This window comes from Pecten maximus, chromosome 16, assembly GCF_902652985.1.
Source record: "Pecten maximus chromosome 16, xPecMax1.1, whole genome shotgun sequence".
NCBI classification, from domain to species: domain Eukaryota; kingdom Metazoa; phylum Mollusca; class Bivalvia; order Pectinida; family Pectinidae; genus Pecten; species Pecten maximus.
This window is the reverse complement of record NC_047030.1, coordinates 25571146-25583940: the sequence shown is the minus strand read 5'-3', so window position 1 is coordinate 25583940 and position 12795 is coordinate 25571146. Positions and strand designations below refer to the sequence as shown.

Genomic DNA, 12795 nt, shown 5'->3' with positions numbered 1-12795 from the left:
AGAAAATTATACGGCTATGCGGAAAAAGTTTCCAGTCAGTTCCCCGGAAAATATGAAATTTTTGTAAGTAATTTTTGCAGGGTATGTACATGTGTGTATCACCATGAAGGAGTAAAATCATCAATATGTTATACCTACAAATTTAATGTTTCTCATGTAGCAAATTGCAACACATGCCAGGGCTCAATGTGGCACCTATTTTAGTTGTCACGGCGCCTTAAATTCACCATTGGCGACTAGTTATTGACCTATAAGGCCACTAAAAAATTGTGTAAATTTGCGATTTGGTTAATCTGTCAAAGGTTGTAGTCAATGCTAACTTGACGTTCACAATTGAAAAAGTTACAGAGAGATGTTACACTGAACTAAAGAATTAAAAGACTTTCTTTTTTTAAATGTAAGACAACTTGGCAGGGCGACTAAAGTTTCCCATTGGCGCCTTTAGCTAGATTGTATGACTTGGTAGCCAAATAGGCCACCTGGTAAAAGTATCCAATTTGAGCCCTGCATCATGGGTGTAAAAATTCACTAGACCAACATCTGCACCTTCCAAATTTTCAGCTTGGGTTAGTGAAAATTACAGATATATACTAGAACTAGCCTGGAGCATGCGACTTGCCTGTGATGTTTCAGCAGATAATCATTTAAAATCAATTCTATTTATAGCCCTTGAAAAAAATTAGATGGAGTCAGACCAGGTGTTTCAGAAGAGTAAGCAGTAGTGCGATCATTGAGGAAATGTTGAGGCTTACCATCTGATCTTCAGTGCCAGGATTGACATACTCTTTGTTGGAGTCCATGACAGGGGGGCCTGTCACATAGCTACCACTCTTCTCACCTAAAAATATTAAAATATTTACAATGACTAGCCACATGCAATAACCTTATATGCTAAGGCCTAAAAAAATAGCTTTGTTTTCGGTAACCCAACCCTCCCTATTTTTAACCGCCGACCCTGTAGTTTTTATTACCAGGTAACTAAAATACATAATGAATGAATCCGGCCCGGAAATCCGGATCCTATTTGAGAGATTAAGACAATGCCAGTAAAAGTATCATCTTGATGCTTTACTTGTACTAAACGGCCCATATGCAATTCAAGCATCTTTAGTTACTTAGATTGTGTAAAACAATCATGGCGGGAAGCTATCTAAATATAGATATAAAATGTACATTTACATGTAACTTACATTATGCATATATATAACATCATATTCCCGTGTTTAATTAATCAAATTTAAGATACGAAAAAAAGTGAAATAAAATAAAAAAGTATTTCCGACCTACCAACCCAATTTTTTTTGGCACGTTAAGTGGAAACACAGCTATTTTTTTTTTTGGCCTAGGCTAGTCAAGTTACCAATTCAACATACCTGGAACTTCTATGAAAGAGTAAAAATTGTATACATGTACTATAAATGCATGACATAATATAGTGTTGTTTTGACAAACACATCAACATATAAATTATTACATTTTGATCAATGCTCTAGTCTAGGTATAGTCATAAAGCTACAGTATCGGTCAGCTGAATGGTCAATGTGAGTGTGACCACATATTACTATACTACGTACATTGTCATGTGTAATTATCCCATACTGGTCGAACCCTGGAACATTTTTTTAAAAATCACAGTAACATTAGCTGATAAGAACACAAGCGCTTTAATGTAACAGACAGATCATGATAGTTTATCTGGATTTTTTTTATGAATGAAAATGATTATAGTTTGTTCCAGATTTTTCATATATTTCCAAAATCAACCTCTTTTTAATACAGGATTTTGATGGTGTCCAAATGCAACATTGTGAAAGAAACTGCAGCACAATATTAAATACAGTTTGTACAGCACGATATTAAACACAGTTTGTACAATCATAATCGCTCATCATAAGGGGGCTTGGATAGCTAATTAGATTAGAGATCCGAGGTATGTGGTTTGATGCTCCCTACCAGTGTCGGTATCTTTCTCAGGAAGCTGAGAAACTAGCCAGTCTGTGCTGTCGTGCTTGTTTCCTTGACAAGGAAACTTAACTCTTATTGCTCTGGATGGCAATTGATGGCCTCCTGTATGTTGCTCAGTGAGGTAATCACCAACTACTACAAGACAACTCCACCTCAAAATGACCCTGGCTGTTCATGAGGCGATTTTAAAACCCAGCAAACAAACAAAATCACAAACAAACAGAAATTTATGCTAATCTTGTGATCTGGTAGGGTAGGTATCTTCAGTGCTGCATCAATGACATTGACCCCTACCTTGCAAATCTGGGACAAATCCTCGAAACTAAAACCATAATGGTGAGAATGGAACCACTAGGTATATATATGGAAGGAGCACTGTATGAATGTGTCATACTTCATATCATATAACACATGGAAATCCCAATAAGATCATTATGTCAAACATGAAAGGCATATATATCATTAATATTCTTATATGTCTCATTTTCAGACATTAACAACGTCACTGGGAAAGCAAACTAGACCCAATAGGCTTCCAGAGAATAAAATTGAAAAATCAGTTCCAGGAGAATTAAAGAACATGTCTACACATCATTGGTTCCTCCGGATCCATCCCTTGGGTATACTTATCTCCTGTTTGGGACCCTCCCCTGAAGTGTGACATTGATAAAATAGAAATGGTACAGAGAAGCTATAGGGCACCAACGAGTTCTTTAACTACGCTAGCGTCAGTGACATGTTTAGTCAATCCCAAACACCGTCTGGTCGACGGACATGACCGGTAAAATATTGACATACATGTCTGGTAATATATTTCGGATTTCCGGACCAGGTGTCTGGTAATTTTTTAGAATTAGAATTGCCCGCATCTCGGTTGGAGAAACGCTTCCAACAAAAGTAAAGTATGATGTTATTTGATCTCGGTTGTTGCAGTCTTCAGGCCAGACATAGGGATACACAGCTCTATATGTTATACAAAATTACACACATTTAACAGGCCAGACATAGGGATACACAGCTCTATATGTTACACAAAATTACACACATTTAACATAGTCTCAGTCCAGCAAAACAACCTCACACCCCAAGCATACTCCTACCGAATCTGGGTTTTTCCGACGTAAAAGCAATCCGACCTATGGTTTTTTTCCAACTCTAATGCCATTTCGACTTAAGTTTTTCTGACCTACTTTTTTTATTGCAGTGGTAATGTTGTTATCAAATAGGAACGTTTACGGTATTGAAAGTCGTTTTCAATCAAAATATCGTTATATTTATCAATACACAAACGAGGTCCATCTTTGAATACATGCTAACATCTTCAGTGTTTCGACCTCCCATAACAGGGAGGCTGACCACTTTGCATGACACAATACAGTGACAAATGAACACACATACAGGTCACACATTCACCTTGTAACAAGTAGGTCGGAAAAATTTGGGTCGGATTGGGAATTGGTATTAAAAAATATATAATTAGGTCAGAACTTTACTCCAGAACTACATTGTACACCTGAAGGCATGCACATCTTCCCCAGAACTACTGTGCATCTGCAATTGGAATAAATTGCTCACTATTATAGTAGAGTGCAATGCAGTTAATTCATTCAAAGCTACATACCATTCTAACTACTTTTTACTAAAGACTATTTTTTTTCTTATTTTTTTTCAGTGATCACTCCCCATATATTCCATCACAGATCTCTGACGTAATTTCAACTTGATGAAGTAGGTCATTATATGATAGAAGTAGAAGAACATGTCGAAGATATAATATAATCACTGGTTGTTTCATAATAATAATATGTCAACAACTAGGAAAAGAAGCAGTTCAATCAAGTAAACAACAATACACAAACACAAAACTGATTATCCGGAGATAATATTGATGAAAATGGAAACCATACCTTTCCTACAGATCATTTTTCTTCTGTTTCAATACGAGTTTATCAAATTAACCCATAATATTCACAGGGTAGCCCAAATATATAGAAATATTCTGGAGTCAAAAATTGTCTGGTCGCATGTGTAGTCTCAACCACATGTGTATCTGTTGAGTGGGTGGTGGTGCTTTCATATAAACGGTTGAAACGATCACAATAGTTAGATGATAACGATAATACGGTGGATCCGAATATATTAGGCAAATTAGAAAATTATATCAATAGACCTACAATTCTTTGCTATTTCGTTTATCGTAGAAAACTCAAAAACAGTGTATTTGAGTCCTACTTGTTATTGTACTTATATCAAGTGCGATTGGTATTGAGGTATACCGTTTCAATCGTGTTGCCCAATGTATCTTTTTTCACTTCAATGCGCATGTCACTTAATATACCGGATCCAGTATGGAAGTTGTTCGCCAACAAGTACATGCGTTAACAGCCGAAACGAAAACCCATTTGAACTTCAACTAGGCCTAGACTATGTAGAGTCATTGGAACTTTTAACAGCAGAGGTAAATATATTTACCACTGTAGGCAAATGTCAACGTGTAGCCATTTTTTCACCACTGACATGTGCTTAGTTATGACTTTCTTTCGTTTTGATAGTTGCAGCAAGTGGTGAAATAGCTGAAGTTAGTCTGCACATTTCATAATATTTGCAAATGTTTATGACATGCTTTGTGACTTTCCGTTCACATTTGCTATTGCGAAGGAAATGGAAGCTTGCACAATTTGTGGCAGTCCAAACAGTTAAAGGAAGAGGATTAGTATTTTCGGTAAGCAACCAGTGTTAGCAATGCTCAACCATTTTTTCCCTTAATATGTTTATATCTAAACTGTATTTTATTTTGTTTATCTATGTTTTCTGATTGTAAAACAGAAAACGGATTGAAAATCGGTTGAAAAACAAATTTTCTATGCGATTTATAAAAAAAAGAAAATCCACTGTCCTAAAATGGCATTTTTTTCAAATATACAAAAAACGCGTACTCCGTGGATCTTGATAAGTTGAATATGATTTTGTTTGTATAAGTGGTGTAAGAATTGGCCAATTGTAATATTCAAACTTACTAAAAACAGAGCATTCTTCCATTTTTATGTAAGTAGGTGTTACCTCGTTGAAGATATTTGAATCTATATACTTTCAGTTTCACTTTTTATAAATTGGCCTTTTTAAGTGGAAGTTACTCCCCTTCTTAAATTTTTAAAAAGTGAAACTGGAAGTATATAGATTCAAATATCTTCAACGAGGTAACACCTAGGTGTAGCTATAACACAATTTAATTAATTGTGTTTTTTATATAAACAAATGATAGTAATGTTGGTATGTGATAAACTGCAGTCTACACAAAGAATAAGTTACTGTAAATGCGTACATTCAAAACTAGCTCAAGTTGACTTCGACATACGTCGAGTCTTCATCAAAGAAATGGTGTGTTCATCTGTTATTGTAAACGTTTCATTTGTTTAATATTGATGCTTAAATTTATTTGCTTTGTTTTTGAGTAATTCAAACTAATGGAATCCATACAAAACTACAGAGAAAATGTGTGTTGTGTACCGCCTAGATCGGGGTCTCTCGGCGCTACTTTCGACCGCCATCTTTGATTTTACGATTTTGTTCAGAGACCCCCGTCTCGAATAAATGACATTTTCACGTGTTTCCCGGGATTGTCATGCATATTTTTATATACCAAAAAAATCAGAAATGACTTAAGTAATACAGCCAGTATGGTCAAGTTGTTTGACTCGGCCGGAATCACGGTAATATTCATGTTTCAGTTTTTCAAAAAATCGGCATTCCTTACCCTTCTGCCATTTTTACCATATGAAATATAGTTAAATCAATAGGATTCCTTATGGATATTTTTAGGTAATTTATGCGTTTGTATAGAATGATAAAGACAGTTAAACCCTATAATCGGGGTACATGTTTTGAGGCGTTTCTAAGATATCGATACAAGTTACCTGCCCTTTGCTTGAGCATCACTACCAGTGTGGTTTCTGTGTGAACGGGATTGTGTAGAAACTCACCAAACTGTAGTCATTCTGCTTGAGCTTCTAATTAATTGACCTACTTCATTATATTGAAGATAGTGTCAGTAAAGAAAGCATGTACAGGACAAGGGGAAATAACACACAACACAATGCAAGATATACCATATCTTAGGATATCATCTACAGTCGAGTGTAAGCTAACCTTTACACCTAGTGCACTAGGGTGCACTGGTAGTGTACTACGTTTAAACTACAGGTAAACTAGTAGTGCACTACGTATACACCCTAAGAGGTGATGAACAGCAAACCCCCCCCCCCCCCCCCATACAGGTAATGGGGAGTACCCAAGGCTACCTGTGATTTTTACCTGTACTGTATATATAAGGCTATCTAGCAGTTATATTCAAAGAGTTATTAAAAGGTTTGGAAGTTTAGTTTGATGTTATATTTCAACCTTTCTATTCTTGTTGATTATACACTGTCACTAAGTTAAGACAAATTTACTTTGTAATCCTTTAACTAAGTTAAATTGTTCAAGCCAAGTTTCATTTATCTTTTGGTTCTTTATATTTTGTATTGATTAATCAGTTATATATTTCACATGTTTAATTCCAGTAATTTTGTTTTCATCACATGAAAGTATATAATAAAACATTTGAAAACAATTATCATTACTTGATTTAATTTATATTGTAGTTTAATTTCAGATTGAATTAAGCAGCATATTCATAATTTCATTTTTGATGTGGTATTATGCTTATTAAAACCTAATTCAGCCCATAATATATGTTGTACATTCTATGTGTATACATCCTATGCTTAAAATGAAACCTGAACCATAAAGAAATTAATTAAACATTGATTTAACATGTAAAGAAACAGATTCTTTGAATGTACTGGTAATTCATTGATCATAACAGTTCCACATTTCAAAATGTTAAGTTTATAAAAGGTATATGTTACTTGTTTTAAACCTTCCATCTTCCTTAACTGAAATAGTTGAAATTTCTGTACATGTACCCGTGTGCAGGTATCAAATACTTTGAAGATCTAATTACATATTGGATCTGATTCCAGGTACATGTATCAGTTACAGGTAACACAGAATGAGATAATGGCCTGAGGGAACAATTAATGTCATTTTTGTTATGAAATACATATATATACTGGCAAACTTGGGGAGGGGGAGGGCAACAGTTTTAAGATTATATAACACACATAAATGTTCATGTATCTTGAGCTGTACTTGTCATACAACACTTGAATAAATTGGTAGCATGAATAAATTTGTAATTTCATCATTTTCTTCTGTAAAGTTACCTGCTAACAAATATATTATATACACATGTGGATCATGTGTGTAATAAGCTAACTTTTTTTTACAGTTCACTCTTACATGTTTTTTGCAATATCAGGGCATCCAGTAGACCCTTGAGAGTATGTTTTTGACTCCCAAAATTGAGATCTGACTCTTGGGTTTGAAGGGATATGTCTATTTGACATACCTATGTTTTGACCCTTCAGATTTCTCAGAAATAGTGATTTGACTTCTGAAATTGCTAAAAGTCAAGGGTCAACTGGATGCCCTGAATATTGTTTAAAAACAAAATTTTGGGATACATTTTGATCAGCATTTAAGTGTTTCACTATTGCATTAAGAAAATGATTAATTGCTCTTTACCTTAAAATGTATAACTGCGATGGGGATTTTACCTTTTGTTGTAATTAAAGAAAATCAGCATATAAACTATATTTATTGAATATCTTTATTGTGAAGAAAAATTATATAAAAATTAATTATTTTTTGATGATTCGCAATAAGAAAAACCCTATAAATTTTTGAAAAACATCCACAGGTAGATATTATATATGGTAGTGTTAGATGCTAATTACAGGTAGGTAAGGCAGAGAAGCCTGGCACAGCATGCTATAAATGGACCCCTGGGGGGTAATTGGGGACTTGACAAAACTATAGCCAGGTGTTAAAAAAGGCACACCTTAAGACTGATCCTCATCTGATACATATATATAGGTAAGGTGTTATGGAGGTCCATAAGATGGTGGTAAGGTAGGGTTTGGGCCCTGGGGCCCAGGTGGCCATGACAACAGGCATGTCCTGAGAGTACCAATTATACATACATACTGTACGTGTGCATGTACATAACTTGTTGTGTAGATATGTAGAGATGTCTCTTACAGAATATAAATGAGAATATTCGAAACTTTTGATTCTTGATTCTTGATTATGTACTATGAAATGATTCCATGGTTGAAATAAAAGATATTATAGTGACGTAACAATACATTGAATTCAAAAATATTTTTGTCTGAAATAATAGATATTAAAATATATGCACATATACAGTGTACTTGAGAAAAAAATCTACAAACAGTCATCAAGGCCTAAGGTAGAACTAATCATTAATATAAAATGTATATTAATTACATCTGAAAAAATAAATGAAAAGCATCAAAATTTTGACATGTTAGAGCGTACGTCGATCTAGAGTTCAGAGGTCCCCAGTTAGAATCCCTGTCTAGTTTTTACATATTTATATTAATTTCTTCTCCTGTTGAATAAAGACAAAGATAGAAACTCAATAATTCCCCATAATTGTCTAAAATCATGAATGCCAGGCCAGTTTATCAAGTCATTCTTTTTTTTTCGTTGATTGTTAGTTTTATATAACTTTAATGCAGTCTAACAAACATAATGAATTACTACATTTCAGAATATAAAATCAAAAAGCATCTATTTGACTATTTCTGAGAGTTTATTGGAATTCTAATGGGCCTCGAGTCGAAATTCAACAATGGAATAAAGCTTCAAATTGTGTTGTGATGCAAAAATCAATTTCAAGGGAAGTAACTGTTAATTACGTTTACAAAATGTGCACACAAATTCCGCACATTGTTTTTATCTACTCGCTTGTTTTGATGCATGATTAAGCAAGAACAGTTAATTGTTCTTAATAGCAATATCCTAACATTGATGTCACTGGCAAAATTATGTATTTTTTCACATTTCAACATACTGATACATGTACGTTTTTTTCTTCCTGAAGAATGTTCGGATGGATCCGTAGATGAGAGTAAAGTTTACTTTCAAATGTAAAAACATGCGACAATGTTCTTCAAAAGAACAGTTTGAAAGATGAATATGGAGGTTGGGTTTACCTTAAATTATTAAAAAGGTAAACCTTGAAATTATCTTAAATATTGATATTCATCAACATAATATCATGGTCTATATTAAATCCACAAGAAAATGGATAGTCCATGGGCCATCTTTATTTCAATTTAAAGGTATTCTTTTCAGTTTTTATTGCATTCATTTTTATATACTTTTATTCTTTTATCCTTTCAGTCACACTTCAACAAAACTAAATCTACATCAAAGAGATTGCTAAAGTCACAGCAACGTATGACAAAAACTATTGAAATCCTGTTTTCAAAATATGAATATCAAAAGAAAGTCTTGTCTGAATCTAAAGTGATATCTAAAAGAACATCTAGTACTATCCAAAGGATAGCTGCTTCAGAAGAAGTGGATAGTAGTTCTAACGAAATAGAACCTAGTTCTAACATCAGTGAAGACAACAGGGGTTTACCTGATGTCAATGACAGTCTAACAATGGAAGGTCAAGAGAGAGGTGCAAAGCCTAAAAAGGGTCAAGGTCATAAGCAGAGAGTTTCATCTGCCAGGAAACAGAAAGGTCAAGGTCAGCACGAGGGGGCTGAATCTGCAAGGACACATCAAGGTCAAGGTCATCATGAATCTACCAGGACTCATCAAGGTCAAGGTCATCATGAATCTACCAGGACACATCAAGGTCAAGGTCATCATGAATCTACCAGGACTCATCAAGGTCAAGGTCATCATGAATCTACCAGGACACATCAAGGTCAAGGTCATCTGGAGGGAGCTGAATTTGCCATGACCCCAGGGAAGTGCAGAGCTCAAAGTAATACAAACAGAAATAGAAATGGTAGAAGACCAAAAAGTGACACTAAGGTGTATAATTCACCTCACTCATCGTCTGGTTATCAGGTTAGCAGACATTTTGTTACTGTTTGTTGGATAGGATACATATGTCTTGGTGATCACTAAGAAGCATCATGGTGATAGTAAATTACTTATGCTTCACAAATGCCTTTTGTTCAGTATCTTATATAACTTAATTAGGAAACTATACTATCTTCCCTTAGTTCGAGATTACATTTATATCTTTCTATCGGTGTTTAAGAATTTTGAGGAAAAAAATGGTATTAAAAAAACATCATTGACATCTGAAATTTGAATAATAGAAAGTCTAAAGTATATATTATAAATATCATTGATTTTAATATAGCTTGAAAATAATTTTCAACATATTGAATTGTCAAAATAGATTTTGTGAATTTAAACTCAAATATTACTTAAATAATTTCATTGAAATCTTACGGTAATCTTCAACATTTCTATATTTTAAGTATTCAGGTTTTACTGTTCCAAATTGAAGAATTAATGATAGTTTCATTTCAAGTGAAGTATATTTGGTTAGGGAAGTATATATATGGGAGAATATGTCACTCATCATGTAAGACAAAGAGAGAATGTGTTGATGACATATTAATGATCGGCCTTGTATCTTACAATAGAACAGGCGACAGTTCACCAAAGATGTACAACCAGGGATGAAACATCAGAATATGTCCAAGGAAGAGATAGAAGCTGGAATAAAGTCTGGAAACATCATACAGGTAAACTATATATAAATGTACTGTATAAGCCCCTGTCTATAAATGATTCAACACTCCTACCTGTGTCGGACTGTGTTTCTTGGGAAGCTGAGAAACAGGCTGGTCTGTGCTGATGTAGTTATGTCCTTTGGCAAGACACTTTACCCTTTTTGCTCTGGATGGCATGTTATGGGCCTCCCGTATGTTGTTCAGTGAAGTAGTCACCAACTACTACAAGGAGACCAACCCTCAAAATGACCCTGGTTGTTCAGCGGGAGGGGGGACCAAGAAAGCAAAACAACCTACCAATAAGCAGACTACTCTTCTTCATTTTTTTACAGAATTATCAGTTTTGTCTATAATAGGCGTAAAAGAGTTCACAAGTAAGCCCTCTCAGAACTTAAATAGTTATTTCAAGATCGGTAAATTTAAAGATATTAGAAAGTCATAATACAGGTAGACAACATGACTCTTTTAGATTTATTACAGAAAAGGTTAATGACCTGTAAAAATGTAATGCATGTAAGAATTAATACCACATATATATATTATATACATATTGATATAATCTTTCTCTAAAGGGTAAAGGATCAATAAAATAAGGAATGTGAAGTATCAAAGGGTATATTATATATATATATATATATATGTTGATATAATCTTTCTCTAAAGGTAAAGGATCGATAAAATAAGGAATGTGTTACTGTAATATCAAAGGATTCAAAGGAAGAATTTTACCGTTTCCTGTGCATAACGGTTTTTATTTCTTTTAGAAATACTGGTGTTTTCCATTTCAGGGTGAACTAAGAGTCAAAATGAGAGATTACAAAACTGCCTATGTGTCTCACCCGGTAAGTTACAATGTGTCACACCAAGTAATACTAGTAACAAAATGATTCTGTGTTTGTGTCTCTTCCAACAAGTTACAATGTGACCGGCATGCCAGTCTCACTTAATGACAGAGACATTTGTGATGTTATTTATTCATGACGCTGTAAGGTATGACATAGCATTACATGTACAAATGTATAACATGGTGGAATAGGTTGGTCATATAATAAATTGATACTCCGTGCTATTCCAGTAAAATATAAACCCAAAGGAAGGACTCCAGGTTTATCAAACAGGGACCTCCCATAGACACGACATTATCATTAAAATAAGCTGTGTTGTCTCCAGCACTCACCATGCATAGAATTTCTCCCGTAGGATATAAGTGTTACTGGAATAGCTCTCAATTTAGTCTGTTCAATTTGATATCTTTGGACCCATTGCAGGGCTTTTCTGGGGAGCTTTTTGGGGCCGTTATGGGCCCCATTCCCAATTAAAATTATTTCATATTAAGCCAAATTCCCAAAATTTTCAGTTTACTCTTGAAAAATTCTTTCCCAATTTACCAATTTTCTTCCCAAAATGAGACAAAAAGGCCCTTTCTCAAATCAGTGAGAAAAAGCCCTGCAATGACAATAATGAACATTGGTTAAAATGTTGTCTGTTAAATTAAATATCTTTGGACTCATTGACAAGAACATTGGTTAAAATGTTGTCTGTTAAATTCTATATATTTGGACTCATTGACAAGAACATTGATTTCTTAAAGAGCAATGCGTCTTCCTCTCCGTGCTGAAGAGGACATGCATGCATACAATTATCACTGATCATGAATACATTTCATTTTATACATACTAGTTAACTAAAGCAAGGACAATTTTATTGGACAAGCATGTGTATCATACATTAGCTAAATGTCAAGGCCTACAGGTATACAAGAGGATGGTTTCCAATAGTACACTTTTCATTTGACAGGACGGCGGTTCAGATGTAGTGATTGAAGGATTAGAGTACAGGAAACCTGCACTGACCGGTGATGTGGTGGCAGTTCAAATATTTGAGGATCTTAATGTACAGGTAATACATATAATGTACAGGTAATACTTACAATGTACAGGTAATACTTACAATGTGCAGGTAATACTTACAAAGTGCAGGTAATACTTACAATGTGCAGGTAATACTTACAATGTGTAGGTAATACTTACAATGTGCAGGTTATACCTACAATGTGCAGGTAATACTTACAAAGCACAGGTAATACTTACAATGTGCAGGTAATACCTACAATGTGCAGGTAATACTTACAAAGTGCAGGTAATACTAACAATGT

The 12795-nt window shown here is 34.3% G+C and overlaps 2 protein-coding genes across 5 annotated transcripts in view; one reads left to right on the top strand and one right to left on the bottom strand.

Moving 5' to 3' along the window:
- LOC117314679 (probable cation-transporting ATPase 13A3) overlaps positions 1 to 3990 on the bottom strand; it is a 41604-nt gene extending 37614 nt beyond the window's left edge. The window contains exons 1-2 of the mRNA XM_033868768.1: positions 3873 to 3990; positions 753 to 838 (exon numbers count right to left, since the gene is read on the bottom strand). Coding sequence (XP_033724659.1) covers positions 753 to 838; positions 3873 to 3888 — 102 coding nt within the window. The 5' untranslated portion in view covers positions 3889 to 3990. The remainder of the gene's footprint in view (positions 1 to 752; positions 839 to 3872) is intronic.
- A 232-nt stretch (positions 3991 to 4222) lies between these two features.
- The window catches only part of LOC117314678 (DIS3-like exonuclease 2), a 31468-nt gene continuing 22895 nt past the window's right edge, over positions 4223 to 12795 (top strand). Inside the window, exons 1-6 of one of the 4 annotated variants that reach the window (XM_033868765.1) lie at positions 4314 to 4423; positions 4518 to 4687; positions 9277 to 9960; positions 10551 to 10652; positions 11429 to 11482; positions 12438 to 12539. In XM_033868765.1, coding sequence (XP_033724656.1) covers positions 4574 to 4687; positions 9277 to 9960; positions 10551 to 10652; positions 11429 to 11482; positions 12438 to 12539 — 1056 coding nt within the window. In that variant the 5' untranslated portion in view covers positions 4314 to 4423; positions 4518 to 4573. Of the gene's footprint in view, positions 4424 to 4517; positions 4688 to 9276; positions 9961 to 10550; positions 10653 to 11428; positions 11483 to 12437; positions 12540 to 12795 lie in introns of all 4 variants that reach the window. The other 3 variants (XM_033868766.1, XM_033868763.1, XM_033868764.1) reach the window with 3 other exon arrangements.